At 36.5% G+C, this 21,251-nt stretch overlaps 3 protein-coding genes across 3 annotated transcripts in view; 1 reads left to right on the top strand and 2 right to left on the bottom strand.

Moving 5' to 3' along the window:
• Positions 1-837, bottom strand: part of LOC113234338 (immunoglobulin domain-containing protein oig-4-like) — a 1,716-nt gene extending 879 nt beyond the window's left edge. Inside the window, exons 1-2 of the mRNA XM_026469670.1 lie at positions 651-837; positions 476-547 (exon numbers count right to left, since the gene is read on the bottom strand). Of these exons, the coding sequence (XP_026325455.1) occupies positions 476-547; positions 651-761 (183 nt within the window). The 5' untranslated portion in view covers positions 762-837. The remainder of the gene's footprint in view (positions 1-475; positions 548-650) is intronic.
• Positions 1-7,520, top strand: part of LOC113234242 (procollagen-lysine,2-oxoglutarate 5-dioxygenase) — a 17,433-nt gene extending 9,913 nt beyond the window's left edge. The window contains exons 8-13 of the mRNA XM_026469576.1: positions 1,713-1,854; positions 1,957-2,139; positions 2,374-2,478; positions 4,494-4,640; positions 5,614-5,728; positions 7,056-7,520. Coding sequence (XP_026325361.1) covers positions 1,713-1,854; positions 1,957-2,139; positions 2,374-2,478; positions 4,494-4,640; positions 5,614-5,728; positions 7,056-7,225 — 862 coding nt within the window. The 3' untranslated portion in view covers positions 7,226-7,520. The remainder of the gene's footprint in view (positions 1-1,712; positions 1,855-1,956; positions 2,140-2,373; positions 2,479-4,493; positions 4,641-5,613; positions 5,729-7,055) is intronic.
• A 3,060-nt stretch (positions 7,521-10,580) lies between these two features.
• Positions 10,581-21,251, bottom strand: part of LOC113240276 — a 13,607-nt gene continuing 2,936 nt past the window's right edge. The window contains exons 3-4 of the mRNA XM_026477538.1: positions 14,524-14,722; positions 10,581-10,887 (exon numbers count right to left, since the gene is read on the bottom strand). Coding sequence (XP_026333323.1) covers positions 10,581-10,887; positions 14,524-14,722 — 506 coding nt within the window. The remainder of the gene's footprint in view (positions 10,888-14,523; positions 14,723-21,251) is intronic.

The raw sequence follows: 21,251 nt of genomic DNA, 5'->3' as shown, positions 1-21,251 counted from the left end.
ACATTTTTTGACGTAACTTCACTTATACCATTGAGGGGTGCGAAATGAATAAGCTGGGTAAATTGATAATGTTTCGGAAAATCGTGGGAAAATTGTCGCAATAACTTAATATAGCAGGAGCAAAACATATAAAACTCGGTTATAACACTCAATGTGTTTTACTTGAAATATCGCAAAGCCAACGTTACAAAAATCAAACAAAAACTTTACTCATACTTTCATGCAGACAATATAAATAGTTATCTTAGAGCGCATTATAAACCAAATTCAAACCCTTACTTAACGAAAATGTCAACTTTCGGGATAAGACCATTTAAGTTTTTGAAAGTAAATTTTAATTTTGAAAAGCGAGATTTTCGAGTAGTTACAGTATTGGTTTCAAAGTGTCATATGTTGAGTCAAGGCCATAGTATGTGTGAATAATACGTGTCCTTCAATATCTTGTTTATCAATACGTCGTTGTCTTAATACTTACGTCATTATTGTTATAATACTGATCCGATTCTGGATCTCTGTATTTTCCAGTTATAGGCAATCCGATTTGCACCTGGCAACAATTTTAAAATGCATCATTGCAATGAAATTAAATTACCAAAAGTAGAAAATGTAGTACAGGTAAATAGAGATGTTTGTTCAAATGTAGAAGGTACCTTAGATTTGGTCCTGCTCCTAGTTCGTCCACGTCGTGCGTCGCTAGGTTCAATTAAGAACCAGTAAAGTACGAATAATCCTAAAAGAACTTTCACGTTCAGTAGCAACATTTTTGTTCTTGAGCTGCTTAGAAGCACTAAAGCACAGCAATTACTTATTATCGTTATCTAGTATGTTCTTGTGAGAGGTCTGTGTGCTACTGATGGAACTAAGCGATCCTCCGCGATTCCAGCCGCGCCAATCTCTCAATTGACTAATGACGGAGGTGATCGCAGAGGGCCCTTGTCTCCCCTATGTGATACCCGACACTCGTCATTTCCTTTCGCGTTTAGTGCCGTGATATTCCCTAATAAATTGGACATCATAAATATTTTAAAATATTGTGGAATTGCTAATAATTTTGTTCTTTATCTGGACAGGGCCGAATTTAACCTATATGAGGCTCTTGGGCACTTTAGGATATTAGAGCTATGATTATGTATGATACAACAGAGTACACTAAAACTTTAAAAAAATTAGGGAAACTATCTTGTAAGATACCCAGTCAGAGTTGGCAGTGTTTGTTAAGCCCCTTGTTCATTAGAATATAAAAAAATATGATAAGTTATTTATGGTCAGTAATTATAGTTTTATTTTTAGAAAATAAATATGTTTATTGGTAATTTCGAATGTCGGTTGGCCATCTGGCAGGAAATAGGGGGCCTCATGAGGCTCCTGCGTCAGGGCTCTCTTGTTTACCTTGCTTACTGTGATGGGCTTACTTAAAGTTGTCTGTCTCTCTGCTCGTCAATTGCTTTTATTTAAATTAGTCACATAATTGAAGATCATCAGGTGGCATGTTTACTCCACTCTCTTACTTTACACAGTATTGGAATGAAGCCGATTGTCGAAACTATAACAATTAAAATTGTGAAACAACAGTAATCTCCAAGTCAAAGGCACATTTTATGTTATGAATAGATTGATCTTAAAGTGTTAAAGTTGGCCTTTATCGTGTGAGTTTCTTTTTACTCCTGTCTAAAATGTCTTTTCTATTTTGGCGATGTTTTGTTGATTCGCAGAGGGGTGTGGAACGTGCCATTCATCACCAATTGTTACTTGGTGAAAATGTCAGTATTAAGGACGCCTGCGGCCAAAGCAGTCACATATTCCAAGGAGGGCATTGACCCGGATATGGCCTTTTGCGCCAGCTTAAGAGACCTAGTACGTAAATCCAGCAACGTACCTAATAAAATAACATATCAGATACCACATTAGGTACAAGTAAATAAGAAAAAAGCATAAAAGATTCATTATTGATTTCAGGGTCTTTTCATGCATGTTAGCAATGAACTTGAATTTGGACATTTAGTAAATCCTGAGCACTACGACGTTAGCCGCACAAATCCTGATGTTTACCAGGTGTCTGACAATAAGATCGAATGGGAAAAAAGATATCTTCATGAAGAATATTCAGAAAATTTCGCTGAGGATCGTGTCCATTCAATGGTAAGTATGAATATTTAAATCGAGCTTTACTATCCTTCTTTCATATTATTTATTCAAATGGCTTAGATCATAATTTGTTAGGCACATACTATATATTATTAACACGTAAAACACGTACTAAAGAGCCAAGGCTGTTGTAGATCATTTATATATATGTATATATACAATTTATTTTATTTATATGAAATAATAGCAATTATCACAATTGAACAACGGTTACATTTTACTTTTTAGCCCTGCCCGGACGTGTACTGGTTTCCGCTTATGTCCAAACGATTCTGCAAAGAGTGGATCGAAGTGATGGAGGCTTATGGCCAATGGAGTGATGGGTCTAATCAAGTTAGTGACAAAATAGATTATGATTGCTTTTTATTGAAACTCTGTTTTATGAATTCTATTTTATGTTTGGTGGTTAAAACTTACAACAAAAAGAAAATTCTCTTAATATACAATAATAGTTTAAAACAACGATTAAGATAACTATAAACAAAGTTAATATGTTCTTATGGTGAAATTTCAAATAGGAATGCGTGATAGTGTCCGTACCGTAGCCTGTTTTTTTTTTATTAGAGATAGCAAATTGACAGCAGCTAAGGTCACTTTGAAAAGTTTTCATGTTTAGTATTGTATAATGATATCGCGCATCGGCTTGTTCGTCCCGTCACTTGGTTTATTAAAAAAAGTGTCACAAGTCCAAAATCTTCATTTTTTTCAAATGCTGTTATGGGCTTATAACGTACAGAAACTTCCCCAGTTTTCGGGAAAGAAATAAAAAAGATATGACTATATTACACAATTACCTAAAGTTGTTGATGACACATCAAAAGAGAATTTGTCCGAAAACATAACTGAAATATGTATCAACTTGCCACTTTTACCATTTTTTTATTTGTGACTGTGTTACATCGCAATGAACTCACTGGAACAGAATCAGTCAAAATGAAACGTCAAAGATTTTTTTACGATCAATCTGCTATAAAATTCATTTACTTTTTTTACATTTAGATTTTCATTAATAATAAATATAAAATAATAATAATATAAAATTCATTTACATTTACTTTGTACATTTTAACCTACACATTAAAAGATATAACCTAACCTTACCTCGATTACCTACTCAGTGACTGGGTGAAGTCGAATCTCCATAATGGGGTGTGTTATCTGATATCGCAGAGTTATTTGATGAATTATTCCTTATAAGGTCCTGGAACAAAACTTGTTATTTATGATGTTAGTAATGTAGTTCTGCGAGGTTGTTAGTAAGAACCCTGTAGGTGTGAAAAAATTTATTACGCAATATTGAACAACGCCGTCGCGGTGCTCGACGGCAGGGAAATAACAACTATACGTATTATTATTAATTTGTCGAGTTACTTTTCCACTATAGTAGTTTTCTTTATGTTTCATTCTCATTCGTACGCAGACTACAAAAAAATGAAGCTATTTTATCGATCAATCAACTTTTCTTTCGTCGCCTGTGAAAATCGCATACGAGTTTTCACATAGCTCGATTTTACTGATTTCTGTGGAAGAAAAACTTATAAACTTCATTAATTTTTTATTGAGTTGTTATTTTTTTATGTGAAATTACTCTACTAGCTTATTGTGTATTGTTATAATTAAATACAAAGATCGAACACTCAGAAAAAATTCCTTCGATCCGGCGAGATTCGGCTGCAAAGGTATCTATCTAAATGGGTGACGATATACTTCCATAGATTTCTCTTTGGCGCTAGGGCTAAAAAGTCGTTGAAGTACTAAATACAAAGGTACGACAATAAGCACAGAAAAATTTGTGAGGTCCGCTGGTTCGTTCCGTGGCTTAGTTGGCATAGCGTTTCGCACGGTTTGCTAGAAGACGTCGGTTCGAATCCGGCCGGATCGAAGAATTTTTTTCTAATTGTTCGATATTTATATATTATTAAAGTAATATAGTATCTGCAAGAGGTATAACTTAACTAATTAAAGTTCTAACTACAAACATTATTGCGTTTACCACATTTTGATCTTCGTCCTGAAAAATTACATAGAAATCACAGACAAAGTTTTCTCTCTAAGACGACGTTCTATTGTGTGTAGTTTTTTTCGTAAATATATTCTAAACAAAACTTACGGCGAAATCTGTAGTAAAAATTGCTTAAAAATTCAGGTTTTATTAAAAAAGATTCGCCTCAAGGTCAGTTTTTGTTACTTTCCTAGTCTTAAAAAACACATTGAACACCCACACACGCAACCCATTGAACCTAAAAATACAACAACACACGAGAGATAGAAATTGGGCAGGTAGCATTGAGTGTAAAAGTGTGATGAGCTTTTTTAGTAATTTAATTATTTCTATGCACAATTCACAGGATAAACGTTTAGAGGGCGGTTATGAAGCGGTACCCACACGAGACATCCACATGACCCAAGTTGGACTAGAGCGACAATGGCTACACATCCTCAAGGAGTACGTGCGACCACTACAGGAAATGGTTTTCACGGGATACTATCATAATGTTAGCATTTTGTTTTAAAATATTACAATACTGTAAAAAAAACAATTGCCCGCACATTCACAGTCAGGTGGTTAAAAACCAGGCTTCTAGGCAATATAATAACGGACACACTCAACGTAGCCTACTAGGGAAACCCTGTGTCACGGGTGCCATGGACACACATATAGACAACCACAAATTACACCCAAACTCACGAGAGAAATTAATGTAGGCCATACAAATATTTCTCCCGGCCTGGAAATCGAACCTGGGACCTCTGCGTGGCAGTCGGGAATGGTAACCATTCGGCCACAGAGGCAGTTAAACGATAGTTGATATGATCATTGATAATTCATAAAATTAATAGGATCAACAAAGTGTTGCTGCTAGCAATGTCGTGCTATGTTTCAGAGACGTATCCAAACGTATCAAATGTCAATTCAAAATAGATGCAAACCAATTCGTTTTCCAAAAGGTTTTCGTGTTTATTTAGTTTTCTCACTGTTCGTCATTGTTAATCAAAAATTAAAAAGACATAGCTATGAATCAGCTTGGTTAATTATCGGAAAGTCAGTGTAAAATTTATGCAACCATGATATAACCCCATGAAATACACATAGAAGATTTTAAAATTAGCCAAATTAATTTTATTTACATATATAACCATATATGACCATTAAATAATTATAAATAAATATACATGAAAATAGCATCCAAATATGTTACACTTATGTACATTAGTGTTATTTGAAGTAATGTTGCAGAAAAAAAACTTCGAATTCTGTTTTTAGAACAAATTTAACTGCTAGTTGCAGAATGATCTATAAAACCGTCTATTACGTTATCTAAGCAAAACTAAATACAAAATAACACATAATAGAACATAAAATTATATGAATGTTCGTGCAATTAAACTTAATCGAGTACTTACTGACTTCCATAAAAATGCTTACTTCTTTTTAATGACGAAACTTAAGAAAATATATTTTTATAGCCTCCGGTGTCCATAATGAACTTCGTCGTGCGGTACAGGCCCGATGAACAGCCCTTTTTACGACCACATCATGATTCTTCCACGTACACAATCAACCTTGCCCTCAACACTCCACGTAAGTTTAATATTTCTTACTCTAAAACTTATGTCCACCTGCACTAAAGTTAAGTATGTCTTAAATCAATGCTTGCAATGCAAAAGACACTCCTAATACATTTTGTTAAGAATCCCTTATCAATTTAAGCATTGGTTTAGAAAGTACTTATATTTAGTGGAAGTGGACATTAGTAGTATAAGTAGATAAAGATATAATGAGTTTACCTTCTATTATCGACTCTGGTATCTCTCACACATTATTGGGTAAAAACTAATGTTTTTACGTAACGACGGCAACAGAGTGTACCGATTAACTGCAAAAATCATGATTTACAGTAGAGGACTTTGAAAATAATTATTTATTCATTCATTTTTACATTTTAGGAAAATTAACGGTCTAATTATACAATTATAGTTACAGAGTTTAGAATTAATTAGCACATAAATATGAGTAATCAAATGCCATTTATCTTGGTATAAAACTAAAAATGTTTTTTGATAGAACAGATAGAATTAGCTAAAATTTAGAGCAATGAGAATGAGATATTCATATTCATAATATAATATATATTTCGAGTTCTTAGGTTTTCGCGAGTGTTACACATGTCAACCGTGACCATGAGACCTGTAAAGGGCCCGAAACGTCGGTTTGTTTGAAAAAACAAATATACGCGATTTAAATCCGGAAAAATAGTTTTATTTCCTATAATATATGTATATTATTTTATGAAGTTTTGCATTCAAAACGCACTATTGGAAAATGATTTTGCCGATTCTCTTTGATGCCGTCGATGTGTAGCTAGCTAAGGTATTTCACATACGAAACCAAATATTATCGTAACTCTAAATTGTGGAACTCAGAAAACACGACTTGAAAATTAAAAAAAAATGAATGTAACCAACAATATATCGCTCATTTGGTGCAACATTGACGTAATTGTTATTTAGGCAAAATTTAATTGAGTTACACATCTGTAACACAAACACAAAGTTTTTTTACACGTCATGAATTTTAAATAAAATTAAAAAACAAATTCAAATCCATTTCGTAATATTACAAGAAGTGCGTCAACGTCAGCACCAAATGAGCGATATTTGTATTCTCGCTTATAAACGGAAAATTAAGTATTATATATAAATAAAAATAATATCATTAATATATATTTAATGACCCAATATGGTCCTTTCAGTATTTTTTCATTTTTAAATTGTGTTTTCTCAATTCCACAATTTTGAGTTACGACAGCATTTGGTTCTATGTGCGATATTATCCGACTAGTTTCATACGTTACGTTGTATAAAATATGGTCTCCTTCTGTCAAGTTTAACTTTGTGTTATTTTTTAGATGTAGATTATGAAGGTGGCGGGTGCCGGTTCATACGGTACAACTGTTCGGTGCGAGATACCAAACGGGGATGGCTGTTGATGCATCCCGGTCGCCTCACGCACTACCACGAGGGATTAATAGTAACCAATGGCACGCGTTACATTATGATTTCATTCGTCGACCCTTGAGCATATTTTTCAACGCAAATTTTTAGAATAATCATGCCTCATTGAGTAATTAGTTAATTATAATAAACAACAAATGATGGTAGAAAAGCAAATGATGGTTAAAATAAGAGATACAAATAAACATTTTTTGTAACTTAGCATGCATTTATATTTTTAAGATGCAATTTATTCATATTTTTTTTAAGATGCTTGAAATTTTTTACTTAACGTGTTATAATTAGATGCATAGTTATAATGTACCGCTTCCTAATTAAAATAAGTGTAACCAAAGATTTTATGTACCCTTTTCTGTGCGTATGTGACAATAGTATAATTATCTGATGAAACAATAGAAGTTTTTTTTATGTAATGGAGATAGGTTAACCTACCTACACTTCTGTTTTCCTGGTCGAACTGGAAAGTGGTTTTGTCTTTCCATTGTACATATTAGGGATGCCGCGGATATGAGTTCCGACGGCATCTGCAGATGCGGACGCGGGTGCGAATGCTTTCACCTTCAAATTTGCTGATGCGGATGTGTGCAAAGAATGGGTCCTTTTTTCGGAATATTTTTATAAAAATATTTGATCCACATTTGCCGATCAAGCCTGGTGATCATTGAATTATCATTAATTTAAAAAGATATCAAAGTTTTACATAATTCTGTTAGAAAAGACATGGATGAAATAGTACATTTATTAATACTTAAAGTTTCTGATGGGTAAATTTACGCTTTATAAATAATAACTTTGTAGTTTATTCGGGATTTAGTCTATTTATAAGTGGATCGTTAACTAAGGCCACCATTTTATATGCAATAATTATTTATTAGTTTTGAAAACAAACAGATTGTTGATTGCAATTTATTTTAATCGTCTGTAGATGACTCTTGTCTGAGGGAGGTTCCAAGGGGATTGTCTATTTCCTATACCTTACCCATTTCTGGCGTCAATCAGTAATGTGAACATGGTACTGTAGTCTAGGCTCTACTCTATGAGTAGAATCACTGGCTGAGTGAATAGGTTTATAATTAGAATGCTTTGAAAATGAAGGAAGAGAAAAGAATGGAGCATCTTGGAATTATTGAAGTTAATCCCAGTTTATATACTTAGAAGTGCCTCTCGCTACTCATTAGAGCTACGTCCCAGTTACAGTACATACCTACTGTGTTTCGGTTTAGAAGGGTAAGGACGCGTTCCTATTATGTCGTAAAGTTTTATTTATCGTTGGACGACTGTCGCCTCTAGCCTGTGCCCATATCACGGCTATATGTCGTGATGTGGGTGTTTATTTTATCGCTAAACGACTGTCGCTGCTGTTCCCGCTAGATCGTGACGACAATTTATCGGTTCACGGCAGCGGCCTTGTCGTTTGCACGACAGAATCTTTTGAACGTTGACGTTTTATTTATCGTCCGACGACTGTCGTTCTAGCTCAATGAGAACATTGTGACAGTCTGTCGTAATGTCAAAAAAAATTCGTGAACGACGGTTAGTCGTGTTATTCTATGTGTGAACAACTTTATTTAAATATACACGCCACGACACTTTAATCTGCACGACTATCCGTCGTCAGGAAATATTGGGAACGCGCCCTAAGGGTGCTGGTGAAATTACAGGCACGTGGGACTTGTCAACTCATGGCTCAAGGTGACGGACGCATTGGCAGTGCCCCTCAGATCTTTGTAATTTAAAGCTCAGTGGCACTGTAACTGTTAAGAACAGGCGTGTCGCTTAAGGGCTTAATAAATGCTATTTGACACGAATTTAATGGCGCTCACGCCGCGCGGAGACCGCGTTGCCGCCGCGTAGCGACCGCGTGCATCTAACTGTCATGGCAAAGTTGGCTCTATTTATTTAACTTTTACGTTTTAACTTAATAATAATAATAACGCACACACTCAACATAGCCCTGCACTAGGGAAACCCTGTGTCGCGGGTGCCATGGACAGACACATAGACAACCACAAATTACACCCAAACTCACGGGAGAAATAAATGTAGGCCATACACATATTTCTCCCGGCCTGGGAATCGAACCCAGGACCTCTGCATGGCAGTCCGGCATGGTAACCGTTCGGCCACGGAGGCAGTTGAACTTAAATGACTTAAATGAGCTTAAATGACTTAAATGAGCTTAAATGAACTTAAATGAGCGCTCCGGACGCGCGCGCGAGATTGGCTTGTCTTTGGTCTGTGCGAATACTTTCGCGTCGTGAAACTGGGCGCTAACGCCAAGGGCACGGCTTATTGCTCGTCCCGTCACTTGGTAAATAATAATCTCAGTACAGAGTACTAAAAAAACCGACGTCAAAAGTACGTGGAATGACGTCTATTTGCTAAGTTTTATTGAAATATCCCCTAGTTCGACACTATACAGGACTTGACACTGGAGATAATAAATATCGGTTCTCACTACTCAAAGTATATTATATTGAGAGAAAAACGCCTTGATTTGGAGAAATAGCAAAATCAACCATTAAAGTAATTGCTCCTAAATTAAAGTTAGGCGCTATTTATAAAAATGAATCTTCATGCGTGAACAGCCTCCCTTCGAGGTGGATGATTTTCTTCAAAATGAAATGGGACCACTATGGAAGTACCCCCTTTCCAACAAAAAAAGTATCATGAAAATCAGTTCACAAATACCGGAGTTATCGCGTAACATACATACAAAAAAAAAGGACATTCAGTCGAATTGAGAACCTCCTCCTTTTTTTAAGTCGGTTAAAAATAGCAAGCAAACGAATGTATTTTTTTTATAACACTGCCCATATATTTTATTACTTAAGATAATATACAGGTAAGGTAAAAAAGACAATAAGAGCTTAACTCCTAGAAAGTAAAACTAGGATTTTTAAATTATATGAATAAAATTGGGTCCCCGCGGCAAGGTGCCCAAGATGCTGGCAGCATTCCCCCTTTGTATAGCTATGCTAATGCGTCGGACGAGGTAGCTGCCGGCCCTTGGGTTTCCCAGACAGTCTATTAATTTTTTCTATAAAATTTTGTACAGATGAAGGGCCCTGGGACCCCACGGGCCAAGGGCTTTCGACTATTTTACCCCCTTTCCGACAAAAAAAGGATCATGAAAATCGATTCACAAATACCGGAGTTATCGCGTAACATTAACACACAAAAAAGAACATACAGTCGAATTGAGAACCTCCTCCTTTTTTGAAGTCGGTTAAAAAAAGAATTTAGCACATGAGAATAGTTTTTATTATGAATTTAAGAAAATGTATGAGATGCTGAAAGTTTTCGTTGTGTTGCGAATATTTTTTAAATTTACTCAACATCAATTTAAAACTTGCGTGTCTATCTTGCATTCACTCATATACCCAGTTTTATTTAAATACTACGGGTATACAAACACTTTAAGACTTACAATCAAAGCAGCTTATTGAACTGGTATCATGTGAAGCACTGTATGTAAATTGTTGGGATGCAAAGTTCTTAAATTGTTTCCCTGGATATTGATATAAACCGCTGAAGATTTTCTCTGAATATTTCTTGTACCCCTTATATTCTTTTTCCTCCCTTTCCCATTCACTCTTTTTTATAAAAGGTAGTAGCGGTCTGATCCACTTTGGTACAAAGGCATCCAAGTAGCGGAAACGCCTTTTCCAAACTCGGTGTGTGTGAGCGTAATGTCCGCCTTTACCACTCAGCCAATCGGGAAGACTGAAAAACAAACAAGGTACAATTGGCAAAAAGATAGGTAGGTAATAACAGTACCTGCCCACATTTTTTAAACATTATAGTACAGACGGCAGCACATCAAGCTACACATTGATGGATCTTGTTCCGTTGCACTGGAAGCGATATTTAAACATAAGTGTATAGCTTGGGCTGTTGACTGTACATAAATAATAAACTTAGATGTTTATTGAATATCACGACGTTTTATAACCGTGATACTCAATTATTGTTTGTGAAGTTCCTCCACTACTTTGTTATAATTATTAATAGAAAGATCAAACACTTAGAAAAATTCCTTCAATCCGACTGGATTCAAACCAGCACTTTCAGCACACCGTGTCTGACGCTCTCCCAACTGACCTTACGAATTTTTCTATGTGGTTATTGCAGAACTTTGTTGCTTGGTTTTAAGAGATATTATAATAAAAATTGGGGCTAAGCATATAATATGTGTTCAAACACATATCGGCTACTAGTAACATAAAGCATCAAAAGCTATATAATATAATATAAAGAAATAGTAAGTATGGCTACTGTTTTTAAATGTTGTTTAGAAAACAAATTCAGATTATAAACACAGGATTTTTAGTAAGTACACATTTTCGTAGTACAGTAGTTTTAGCATTCTCTAACTTATTATACAGGACATTTGATAATAATAATAATAACGCGCACATACTCATAGCCCCGCACTAGGGAAACCTTGTATCGCGGGTGCCATGGACACACACATAGATAACCACAAATTACACCCAAACCCACGAGAGAAATAAATGTAGGCCATACAAATATTTTTCCCGGCACGGGAATCGAGCCCGGGACCTCTTACGTGGCAGTCCATTCATCAGTCCATGGTAACCGTTTGGCCATGGCGGCAGTTAGGTAGAAAATGCATAGACGACATTAATAAAAAATCAAACACAGAAATCTAAATAGTTGACTCGAGCTAGACTTGGCGCCATTGTTCAAGATCAAATGCGTTAATTTTTAGGGTTAATCAAAAATAGTTTTCTAATTACAAGATCCCTACTCTCGAATGTCATTCGACCTATTCATAGAATGTGTTTTAGTTACCATAAAATCAAGAGTAGCTTTCGGAAATTAATAGGTTTTAAAATTACGCTCATATTCTGCCTACAGTTTGTGTTTATTCTATGATGCGCATGTCCGCTGGTAGTGAAGAACGCTTACGCACGGAATGCAATGGCATGCGTACGCGCACTAACGCTCGCAATTCCACGAATGCGAAAACATCAATGAATGATAAATAATTACATTTCAGAGAAATAAGTACGTTTAGTATTGGTATGGACGCGACATTGAGGTATGCTGAGAAATGTTTGGGACCCTGGACCGTATCCTCATGCTCCTACTGCATGCGCCCACCGACGACTAACGTGTCCGTATGCTCCTACCGATAGGACTAAAAAAAATTAAATAGGTATATCCTCATGCTCCTACTAACAGGAGTCACTACCTACGCTTATCCACAAGCTATCGCGTCTTATTGAAACGGGTCAGAAGAAGCTTTACGTCATATGCGAAAAAGATGTACGTTTCGAAGCGACACACGCAATGACTTCGCTCAAATTGCATGCAGTGCCGGCTTTATTTATGGTGCAGGGTGTGGGGCGTAGGTATAATTGGACGTAGTTAAACAAAAGGATCCAATGCACATCCAGTCACTTTCGAGATATGGCAGTTTGAAGTAGAAAAGTGTTTCTCACTCTTTTTATTTTCTTCTTCTTATTTTCAAAATTTATAATGTCATGTGACTCCAGAGATATTATTTAAAATAGGTTTATGTGTTGGATTTTTTGCTGATCTTAGATTAGATTTTAGGAACCGTTTAATACACACTTTTTTTTGGTAATTTTATATGTAAAAAGTAATGGAACAAAAGTTGTTGCTAAATATAATATCCCCACAGAAACATACCAGATAACCATACCATCAATATTGTGGTCTCAATCACCCAGTATAGTGTGTAACAGAGCAAGAAAATTCACTCATTCAAACTCATTTTTTGATAATTTCATGGATTGGAACCTTTTTGCTTAACTACGTCCAATTGGCGAAATATTTGCATAGATTCGTCTTATCACTTCATCTTTAGAGTACAGACAAAAGAGTGAACCGTCTCGGTAACACATGTGGCACCTGCATAGTGCAAACAACTAGTTTAAGTAAATACTTTTACGCATTGGCACTTAATTAAACTTGAAAATATTTATGCGTAAATAACTTGTTGAATTAGTAAGAAAAGAGTCGGCATCCGGTATTTTACGAAGTACATACTGTTACAAAACGACCTGTTGAGTAAAGAATTAATTAATTGAAAAGTAGAATTCAGAAAAAGCATTCAGGGCACCCACAACTGGTACGATGGACCAAGATCGTTAAATCCGTGTACGCTATTGTAATACAACGGATAAGCCGTTCGAAGAGATAACATACATCGATGAAAATAATATTTCTTCAACTACACTTGTATCGAGTGCCTAGGGGGCGCCGAGCGCTGCCAGCGGCGCATCCGAAGACAGCTCCCTCGCGGCGCAGGCGAAGAAAACGGGCTATTGCTTCCCAATATCATTTGTAATTGCACCATTTAGGCCCGATTTTCCAATTTTCAATCACGCAAGAGAATATAACTGTAAGTTTTCTATTTAGATCGCGTGCTTACCAGAGGGCGCAAGATTACCGATTGCACCCGAGCGCTACACGGGTTAGCGCCGGCGCTGATTGCATGCACCGATTATAAAGCTTTTTCTGACCAGCTTAACCCAATTCTGCGTTAATAAGAGTCTTTGTGTCCTAATTAATGTTCCAAAAAATGAAAAGGTCGCTTTTAACAACTACACATGAACATAAAGAGCAAAAACAATCCCCGTGAGCCTGTCTCTGAAGTTGTAAAACCACAGAGGCAGACGGACTGATGCGATGAGGACGGCTTCACAAAGGTGGTGCCGTAACCAGTGTGGCAAAGATCCGACAGGACCGAACTTCCTGTTGCGTCTGACCATACCGACGACGCTGCTGTATCTGTCACGACTGCATTACACCACGATATCTGAGGAGATAGTGGAGTGCCTACATCAGGCATAAAGCCAAGTACACCCTGAGGGTCGAGCGGTTGGAGTCCCGCCACGGCGTCAATTTTAATTCGTTTGTGGTGAGAATGCCGTCCGAACATCTATCGACCTTCATGAAGGAACAGTTTTGGTCGAAGGGTGTCATATATCGGCGATTCCGCGGCCGGTTACCTGATACCAGTTTGCCACACGTCGCCGACAAGTACAATTCGTGTAGATTAATTAGAAATAGTGTATTATTATATTGTATGTATGTTATTCCTTAAGGTATATATTATATGAATGTTTTATTGTATTATTATGTATGTTAGTCTATAAGGTATGTATTTATGGGTCTTTGTAACCTGAACACAAATAAATAAATAAATAAAAATAAAAGAATTGGTGAACATATTTGCCACCGGAATGTTAAAAAATACAAAAAGCTTTGAAGTTTTCTACGATTTTGGGGACGAAATCTCCACATTTCGACTTGCACCTCTTTGTAACCCCTAACAGAAAAAATATATTATCAGGTTTTACTCACAGACTTAGGTATCGTAGGGCCCATCTATAGGCAGTAGTATAAAAATAAGCCGACGAAGGATTGGACTGGGGAAACCGTTTAATTACTACTAAGTCTTCAGATAAAGCAGCAATTGACATAGCCATTTTAAATCCATCTATAATTACGACGACACCATCCTCGATATTCTTTTGAGAGGCTTTTTTTGCATCCGGCATTTCTGCAAATGTGACATTAAATTTACACGAGGTATTTTCGCTTTACGCAGGGTTGTATACTTAAATTCTGTAAGTAGACTGTGATATTGTTGTTTTGCACCTAGTTGAACACTGCATTTCATTACTGTTGTCTCAAGCAGACTGTCCAATACTATACTACCCGTAAAACGCCTGTATACGCGTGTTATCTGGACTTGTCAAGGGCATTTGACCTAGTTTCATATAACACTCTATGGCACAAGCTGGAGAGTGAGACTGGTTCACCATGCGAGTTGACTGCAATTTTAAAATTCTGGTACAGCCACCAAAACAATACAGTGAGGTGGGCGGGTGCTCAATCGGATGTTTACAGGTTGGAGTGTGGAGTTAGGCAGGGGGGTTTGAGTTCGCCGCGGCTCTTCAACCTGTACATGGACGGGCTGATGGGTGAGCTCACAAGTACCAAAATTGGTTGTTATATTGATGGGGTTTGCGTTAATCATATATGTTACGCTGATGACATGGTGCTTTTGAGCCCATCTATCGGCGCCCTGCGCAGGCTGCTAAAGATTTGTGAGTCTTATGCGGTGGTTCACGGGCTCAGATACAATGCGCTGAAGAGTGAGTGCATGGTATTTAAAGCAGGTACTAAAACGTATACCACAGTGCCTTCCATTGATCTAGGTGGCACTCCTCTAAAGCAGACAAAACAATTTAAGTATCTGGGTCACTGGGTCACCGAGGACCTATGCGATAATGCCGATGTGGAAAGGGAGCGCAGGGCGCTGGCTGTCCGTGGCAATATGTTGGCTCGCAGGTTTGCACGATGTACAGATGAAGTAAAGGTAACGCTTTTTAAAGCATATTGCCAGTCTTTTTACACGTGCAGCCTGTGGGTCAGTTACACGCGGCGAACATACGGAGCACTGCGCATCCAGTATAACAATGCGTTCAGGATGCTGTTCCGACTTCCACCTTTCTGTAACGCGTCGACCATGTTTGCTGAGAAACATGTAGACGATTTCTACGCTATCATGCGAAAGCGTAGTTCATCACTACTCCGTCGTATGCGTCTCAGTACGAACAGCATCCTGAGCACATTGGTGGAAAGATGGGAGTCCCCAATGCTGGGGCGGTGGATGCGCTTGCACACTGCTGCCAATGCGTAGCCAGTTGTCCTGACATTGGCTGGTTTTTATTTTATTATTTTAAACCTAACACTAGCTTAAGTATTTTTCGTTACTAACAAATATTATGGATGAATGTAAGTCTGAAATAAATGGATTATTATTATTATTATTATTATTATTATTATTACTACTGTGGACACATGAAACGAGATATTTTATGTTTCGTTTGGTTAAAATACTAGGAGCAATTTTTTTTTTCTGGACGTCTCTCAGCTCCTAATACCTTACTCAACAATGAACTAAACAGTTTGGATAGTACCATAAAATATGTAAGTGATCGTATGAAATACAAGTAGAATAGAAAGGAAAAAGGTATACATTTCTTTTAATATAAGAGTAATTCCGCGGTGCAGCGTGGCGCAGCCTGTTGTCAGCACCTTATGCCTCCACAGCCAATACAAGTTGTTACCTACTTAGCTTCTCAACCATACTACCGCCACTAGTTAAAAGGGAGCATGTGACATTTAAAACAAAAATGTTATGTATTTTGCCGTGATCAGTAACAGAAGGCCGCTGTGTCACTATTGTTATTTTTTTCCTATGTGGATAACATAATTATGAAGTTACCACAAGAGAAAAGTAGATATTTTTCTAATTTCATTTCTTTAAACATTATTTTCTCGGTTTTGAGCTTTTATCACAAGCGCTCTTTCAACTAACGGCGGCAGAATAAGGTTCTTGGAAAGGCAGACAGCGGCTGAACGACGTCGAGCTCCATAGCGCGTAATTTGGAAATAGCAATGCAATTATAGAACTTCATATCTGCTAAATTACTGAGCAGCCTACATTGAAGTTTTTCTTTTTGTACCTGTTTCTTAATAAAAGTGGTTTTGGCTAGTGTTGGTCTGGGTATTCTGGGTAGTGCCCCGGAATGAATTCCGTTGCTCTTCGGTTCCCGGTAGGACAAGTTTTATAATTTTATTAAAAAATTAAAATTTATTAAGAAAAAATAATAAAAGAACACCAACGAAACACACAAAATACAAACCTGAAAAATCACAGACAGGTGAGTACAACAATGTAATGGACAAATTACATTAAGTAGACACTAATGTAGCCTGGGCCAATAAGGCCCATCTAACTTCAAATTCAATTATTTGTATGATTTAAAAATTGCAAAGTTGAACTGTTTAATTATTTCTAAATAAGACCAAGTACCTACAAGTTTTAACATTCTAATAATAATTTGTCCTTTTTTGCTGCATTTAAAGAACTCTCACTTTGTATTTTATTAAACATCAAAATATGTTTGTTGCAATTATACAACTCATCAAGAATAAAAATGTACAAAACCACACACAACGTTATAAAGTTAAACAGGATAACCTATGACACCAAGTACAGTAATGCAATAGATGCGTTCCGGACAAAATCGGGTTAAACGAAATTCGCGGAAAACGGGGTTGTTCTTTTTTGTGTGACCCGTCTGGTGCTGTACTTTTTTGGTCGGTCTAACTTGACCTAACGATTGCGACTAGGGAAAGAACGGGGTATGATCGAATAAAAAGTTAAATATTGTAACGAACGTGCAATTCGAACCATAGATTTAGTATATCCAATAGATTGGCCCTGAAGTATTGGAGATGAGACCAAAACTAAAATACATCTTTGTGCATATAATGTGCATGTATGCAAGATAAACAGTGTTGCGCCATCCACTGATTTAACTTTAATATCGATTAACATATTACACCGGCATTTCACTTCGTCGTATTCACCAAAATGTCTTATCGCAAAACGCCGAGACTTAATTAATGATTCAATACAAAATTAAGAAAGCTACTATCACCTTCTGGCAGTGCCATAGGATGGTAGGAAACAATGGGGATTTTCACCCAAGATAACACTATGGCTCTACAAAACGGTGATAAGACCCATGATCAGTTACGGCGCGATAGTGTGGTGGTCACGAACCAAGCTGACGACCGCAACCGACAAGCTGGACAAATTCCAAAGACTAGCCTGCATGGCGACGATTGGCTGCATGAGGACAACTCCAACTGCGGCCCTCGAAGCCGCTGATTTGTTGTTGACGAGAGTAGTACTACACAAAAATCCATTAATTGTAAGACATACCGGCATGAATAATGTGGGTACAGAACCAGAACGTAGCTTTACTCTTTCCTTGCCTCTAAAGGAAAAGCATTTTTCCTCAAAGTGTTCGCTGCATATTTTTAAAAGTTTTTTGGGAACCCAGTCTTCTCTCTTTGGCATTATAAGCCATTTCTGGTGTACTTCAATGTTTTGAGGAAATCTGAATCAAAAGCAATAATTAACATAAAAAAAATGGGTGCCTCAACTACGCTATTAAAAGAAATTTTCGTTTTAATGTAGACAAAAAATAATGCACTAATGCAATATTAATTAAATATAAAGTACTAAAACCAGAAATTTCTGATTGAATAATATTAGGTATGAAGATGATTTCGGTTGTATGCAAGCCACGCCGTTGCCTTTCTTTTTCAGTTAATGACATCTCGATAACATATTATCGATTGCGTCAATCTCTATGAAAGTGGGGTTATGAATTTCAGAAATTCACATATTTGATATATTTTTTAATTGAATTCGTATACGTTTGGGTTATTGATGCACTTGAATGGTATAATTTTTCGGATATATTTACGTAAAAAACTTTTGTGGTAGTGCTTTTAGACAGCTAAAAATTTAAATAGTACATACATGTGAAATGTACAATTCTGCGAGTTTTCCTTTTTAGATGAGTTACATCCGGCAATGAACACCATGACTAATAAACGTCCGTTTAACACTATTTCACATTTTAAAACCAATTATTTTTCAAAAATAAACGAAATTTGTTTCGTTGTCAGCTGACCCTAGGTTCATACAGGCTATATGAACCTAGGCTATATAGGCTAATGAAGTGGTCTCGTCACCCATCTCGCTCTAACATAAGTGTATACTAACGCTCTTTCACTTGCATTGCCAATCTATGAGTACCTATATACTAAACTATGATTCGAACGATCTCATCTTTTCTAAAACTTTTATCTTCGTCTCCAAACTCAAGCTCTTACGCTCTTCATTCTTAGCCGGTGGTGTTATTGTTCGTAAAAATTATCTTTTACAATTCACTGGATAACAAACAGTACCAATCAGATTACAAATTAAAGAAAGAACTACCCCTGACAATGCACTTTTAGTAACTGAGAAGCTACGGGTTCACATTGGCTAAATCAATGCATCCGCGTAAAGCGGAGTAATTTACCGCGAATTGCGAAAATCGCGTTAAAAAGAAATCTTGCAAAGCGGGGTTTTACTGTATTTGGAACGAAAAAAATCGCATAACAAAACAATCTTAAACTTTGTTTCAATCTTAGATTTTTCAACATTAGAGATTTTTAAAAGTAATAAGTAACATATTGAGAGTAATCTACAGTACAACGACTGTCGACAAAATAGCGTCATTAAAAAAACTTACCTTCTTCCAACTTAATTAATTATACGGCCACGGGTAAAAAGGACATCGCTTGTGTGACATTATAATTGAAATGAACATTATTTTATTAACCTTTGCATCACTTTGGGTTGTGTTTAGGTACGTAAGGTATACGTAAACTCTTAGAATAATAACGCATAGAAACCTAGCCCGCAAACGCTAAGTGAGGCAAATTGTAGGACGCCGTATGGGCCTACATGAGCGAGCGGGCAGTCAGTGCTCAAGGTCAAGTTGTACCGCGAACAGCTCAAAGATTTTTGCTAAAAATGACGAAATGTGCGGTAATTGGGTTTAAAAATAGATCAGACAAACATAAAATAGACACTAACATCACATTCCACAAGGAAGTAACGCGTTTCAACTTGTATTTTTATGTAAATATTCACTAAAAAAGAAAATTAATTTCGTTGCAACAAGATACAAAAATGTTGCAAAATAACGGGTTTTTTCTCCCCATTTTGCTATTCTGTTTCAAAATAATTATATTACGTAATTTTTTGGGAATAGGCAATATCGCGACGGTTGCAAAATTTCTACAAATGTACACCGCCGCAACAACATTGTAGGGAATTTACGTTAGCTATTTTTACGAAATATATTTAGTATTTGCCTTCATTAGTTTCATGTGAAAAATCATTATTCTTGTTCATCATACACTCATTTAAAAAAATTGTCTTGGCCAGACTCAAAAGTTCGTAACTAAAATTACTCGTATTTCAGGGAACTAACACTGACTGAAAAGTCATCGTCAGTTCTCCAAAATCGTGTATAAATAACTTTCAGGTTCAGGTTCTTTATTGTTATCGTGTACTTTCATGTAAACATACCCACAGATAATATGGCTATTTATATATTCAAATTCGATAGTCGCACTTAAACTCGCTTGTAGGTTTTTCAAAAATGTATTTTTGGTAAACCATAAGGAAATGGCATGTATATCTGAACACAAGATAGCGGGCAAGACTTCTAATTCTTCGCCATCTTGGATTTAGAAATATATGCTACATTCGGAATGAGCAGCCTCAAATACCTTGAGAACGACACCCAACTTGCTATTATTTGAAAAGCCATGTCCGCCATCTTGAATTTAGAAATAAGTGCTATATTTCTAATGAGCACCCCTAATACCTCGAAAACGATCCCCAACTTGCCATTATATGAAAAATCGTGCCCGCCATCTTGGGTTTAGAAATGAGTGCCATATTCGTAATGAGCACCCCCAAATACCTCGAAAATGATACCCATATTGCATTGATTTCAAAAGTCGTGTCCGCCATCTAGGATTTAGAAATAAATGCCATATTCGTGATGAGCACCTCGAATACCTCGAAAACGATTCCCATTTTGCATTTATTTGGAAAGACGTGTCTGCCATATTGGATTTACAAATGAGAAAAGTCGTGTCCACCTTCGTGTATTCAGATATAAATGCCATTTCCACAAGGATCACCAAAAAAATTTTTTTTTGAAAATTCCTGTCACTTGACGTTGTCGATCAACAGTAACGATCGACAAAATCGAGCATATCTATAGGCACCTTTAACTTAATGATGAGTTAAGCAAGATACAATTTCCCCTCTTTTGAGGGAAATGTTATTCCATGGCATCATTATTTGTATATTTGTGTGCGTGCCGACGAGCGTAAATACAAGTTGCTTACGCCTACATGAATTTGATTTTTGCCTCACTTGTGACAGTTCGTTTTTTATGAAACTATCATTCTATGCGTTATTATTCTAAGCGTAAACTTAATAAAACATTATACACACAAAACTGAAATAAAACCATGATCGCCCAAAAATTTTTTTACGGGTCTTATAACACTTTGACGGCTTTATTACGCTGTCGATGTTTTACAAATAAAATCAAATATGCTAAATGCTGTGTCAATATTCAATTTGT

The sequence above is a fragment of the Hyposmocoma kahamanoa genome, unplaced genomic scaffold (genome assembly GCF_003589595.1).
Source record: "Hyposmocoma kahamanoa isolate Upper Pololo Valley unplaced genomic scaffold, ASM358959v1 100021, whole genome shotgun sequence".
NCBI classification, from domain to species: Eukaryota; Metazoa; Arthropoda; class Insecta; order Lepidoptera; family Cosmopterigidae; genus Hyposmocoma; species Hyposmocoma kahamanoa.
The sequence above is the reverse complement of the archived record's forward strand: the minus strand, read 5'-3'. Positions and strand labels throughout refer to the sequence as shown.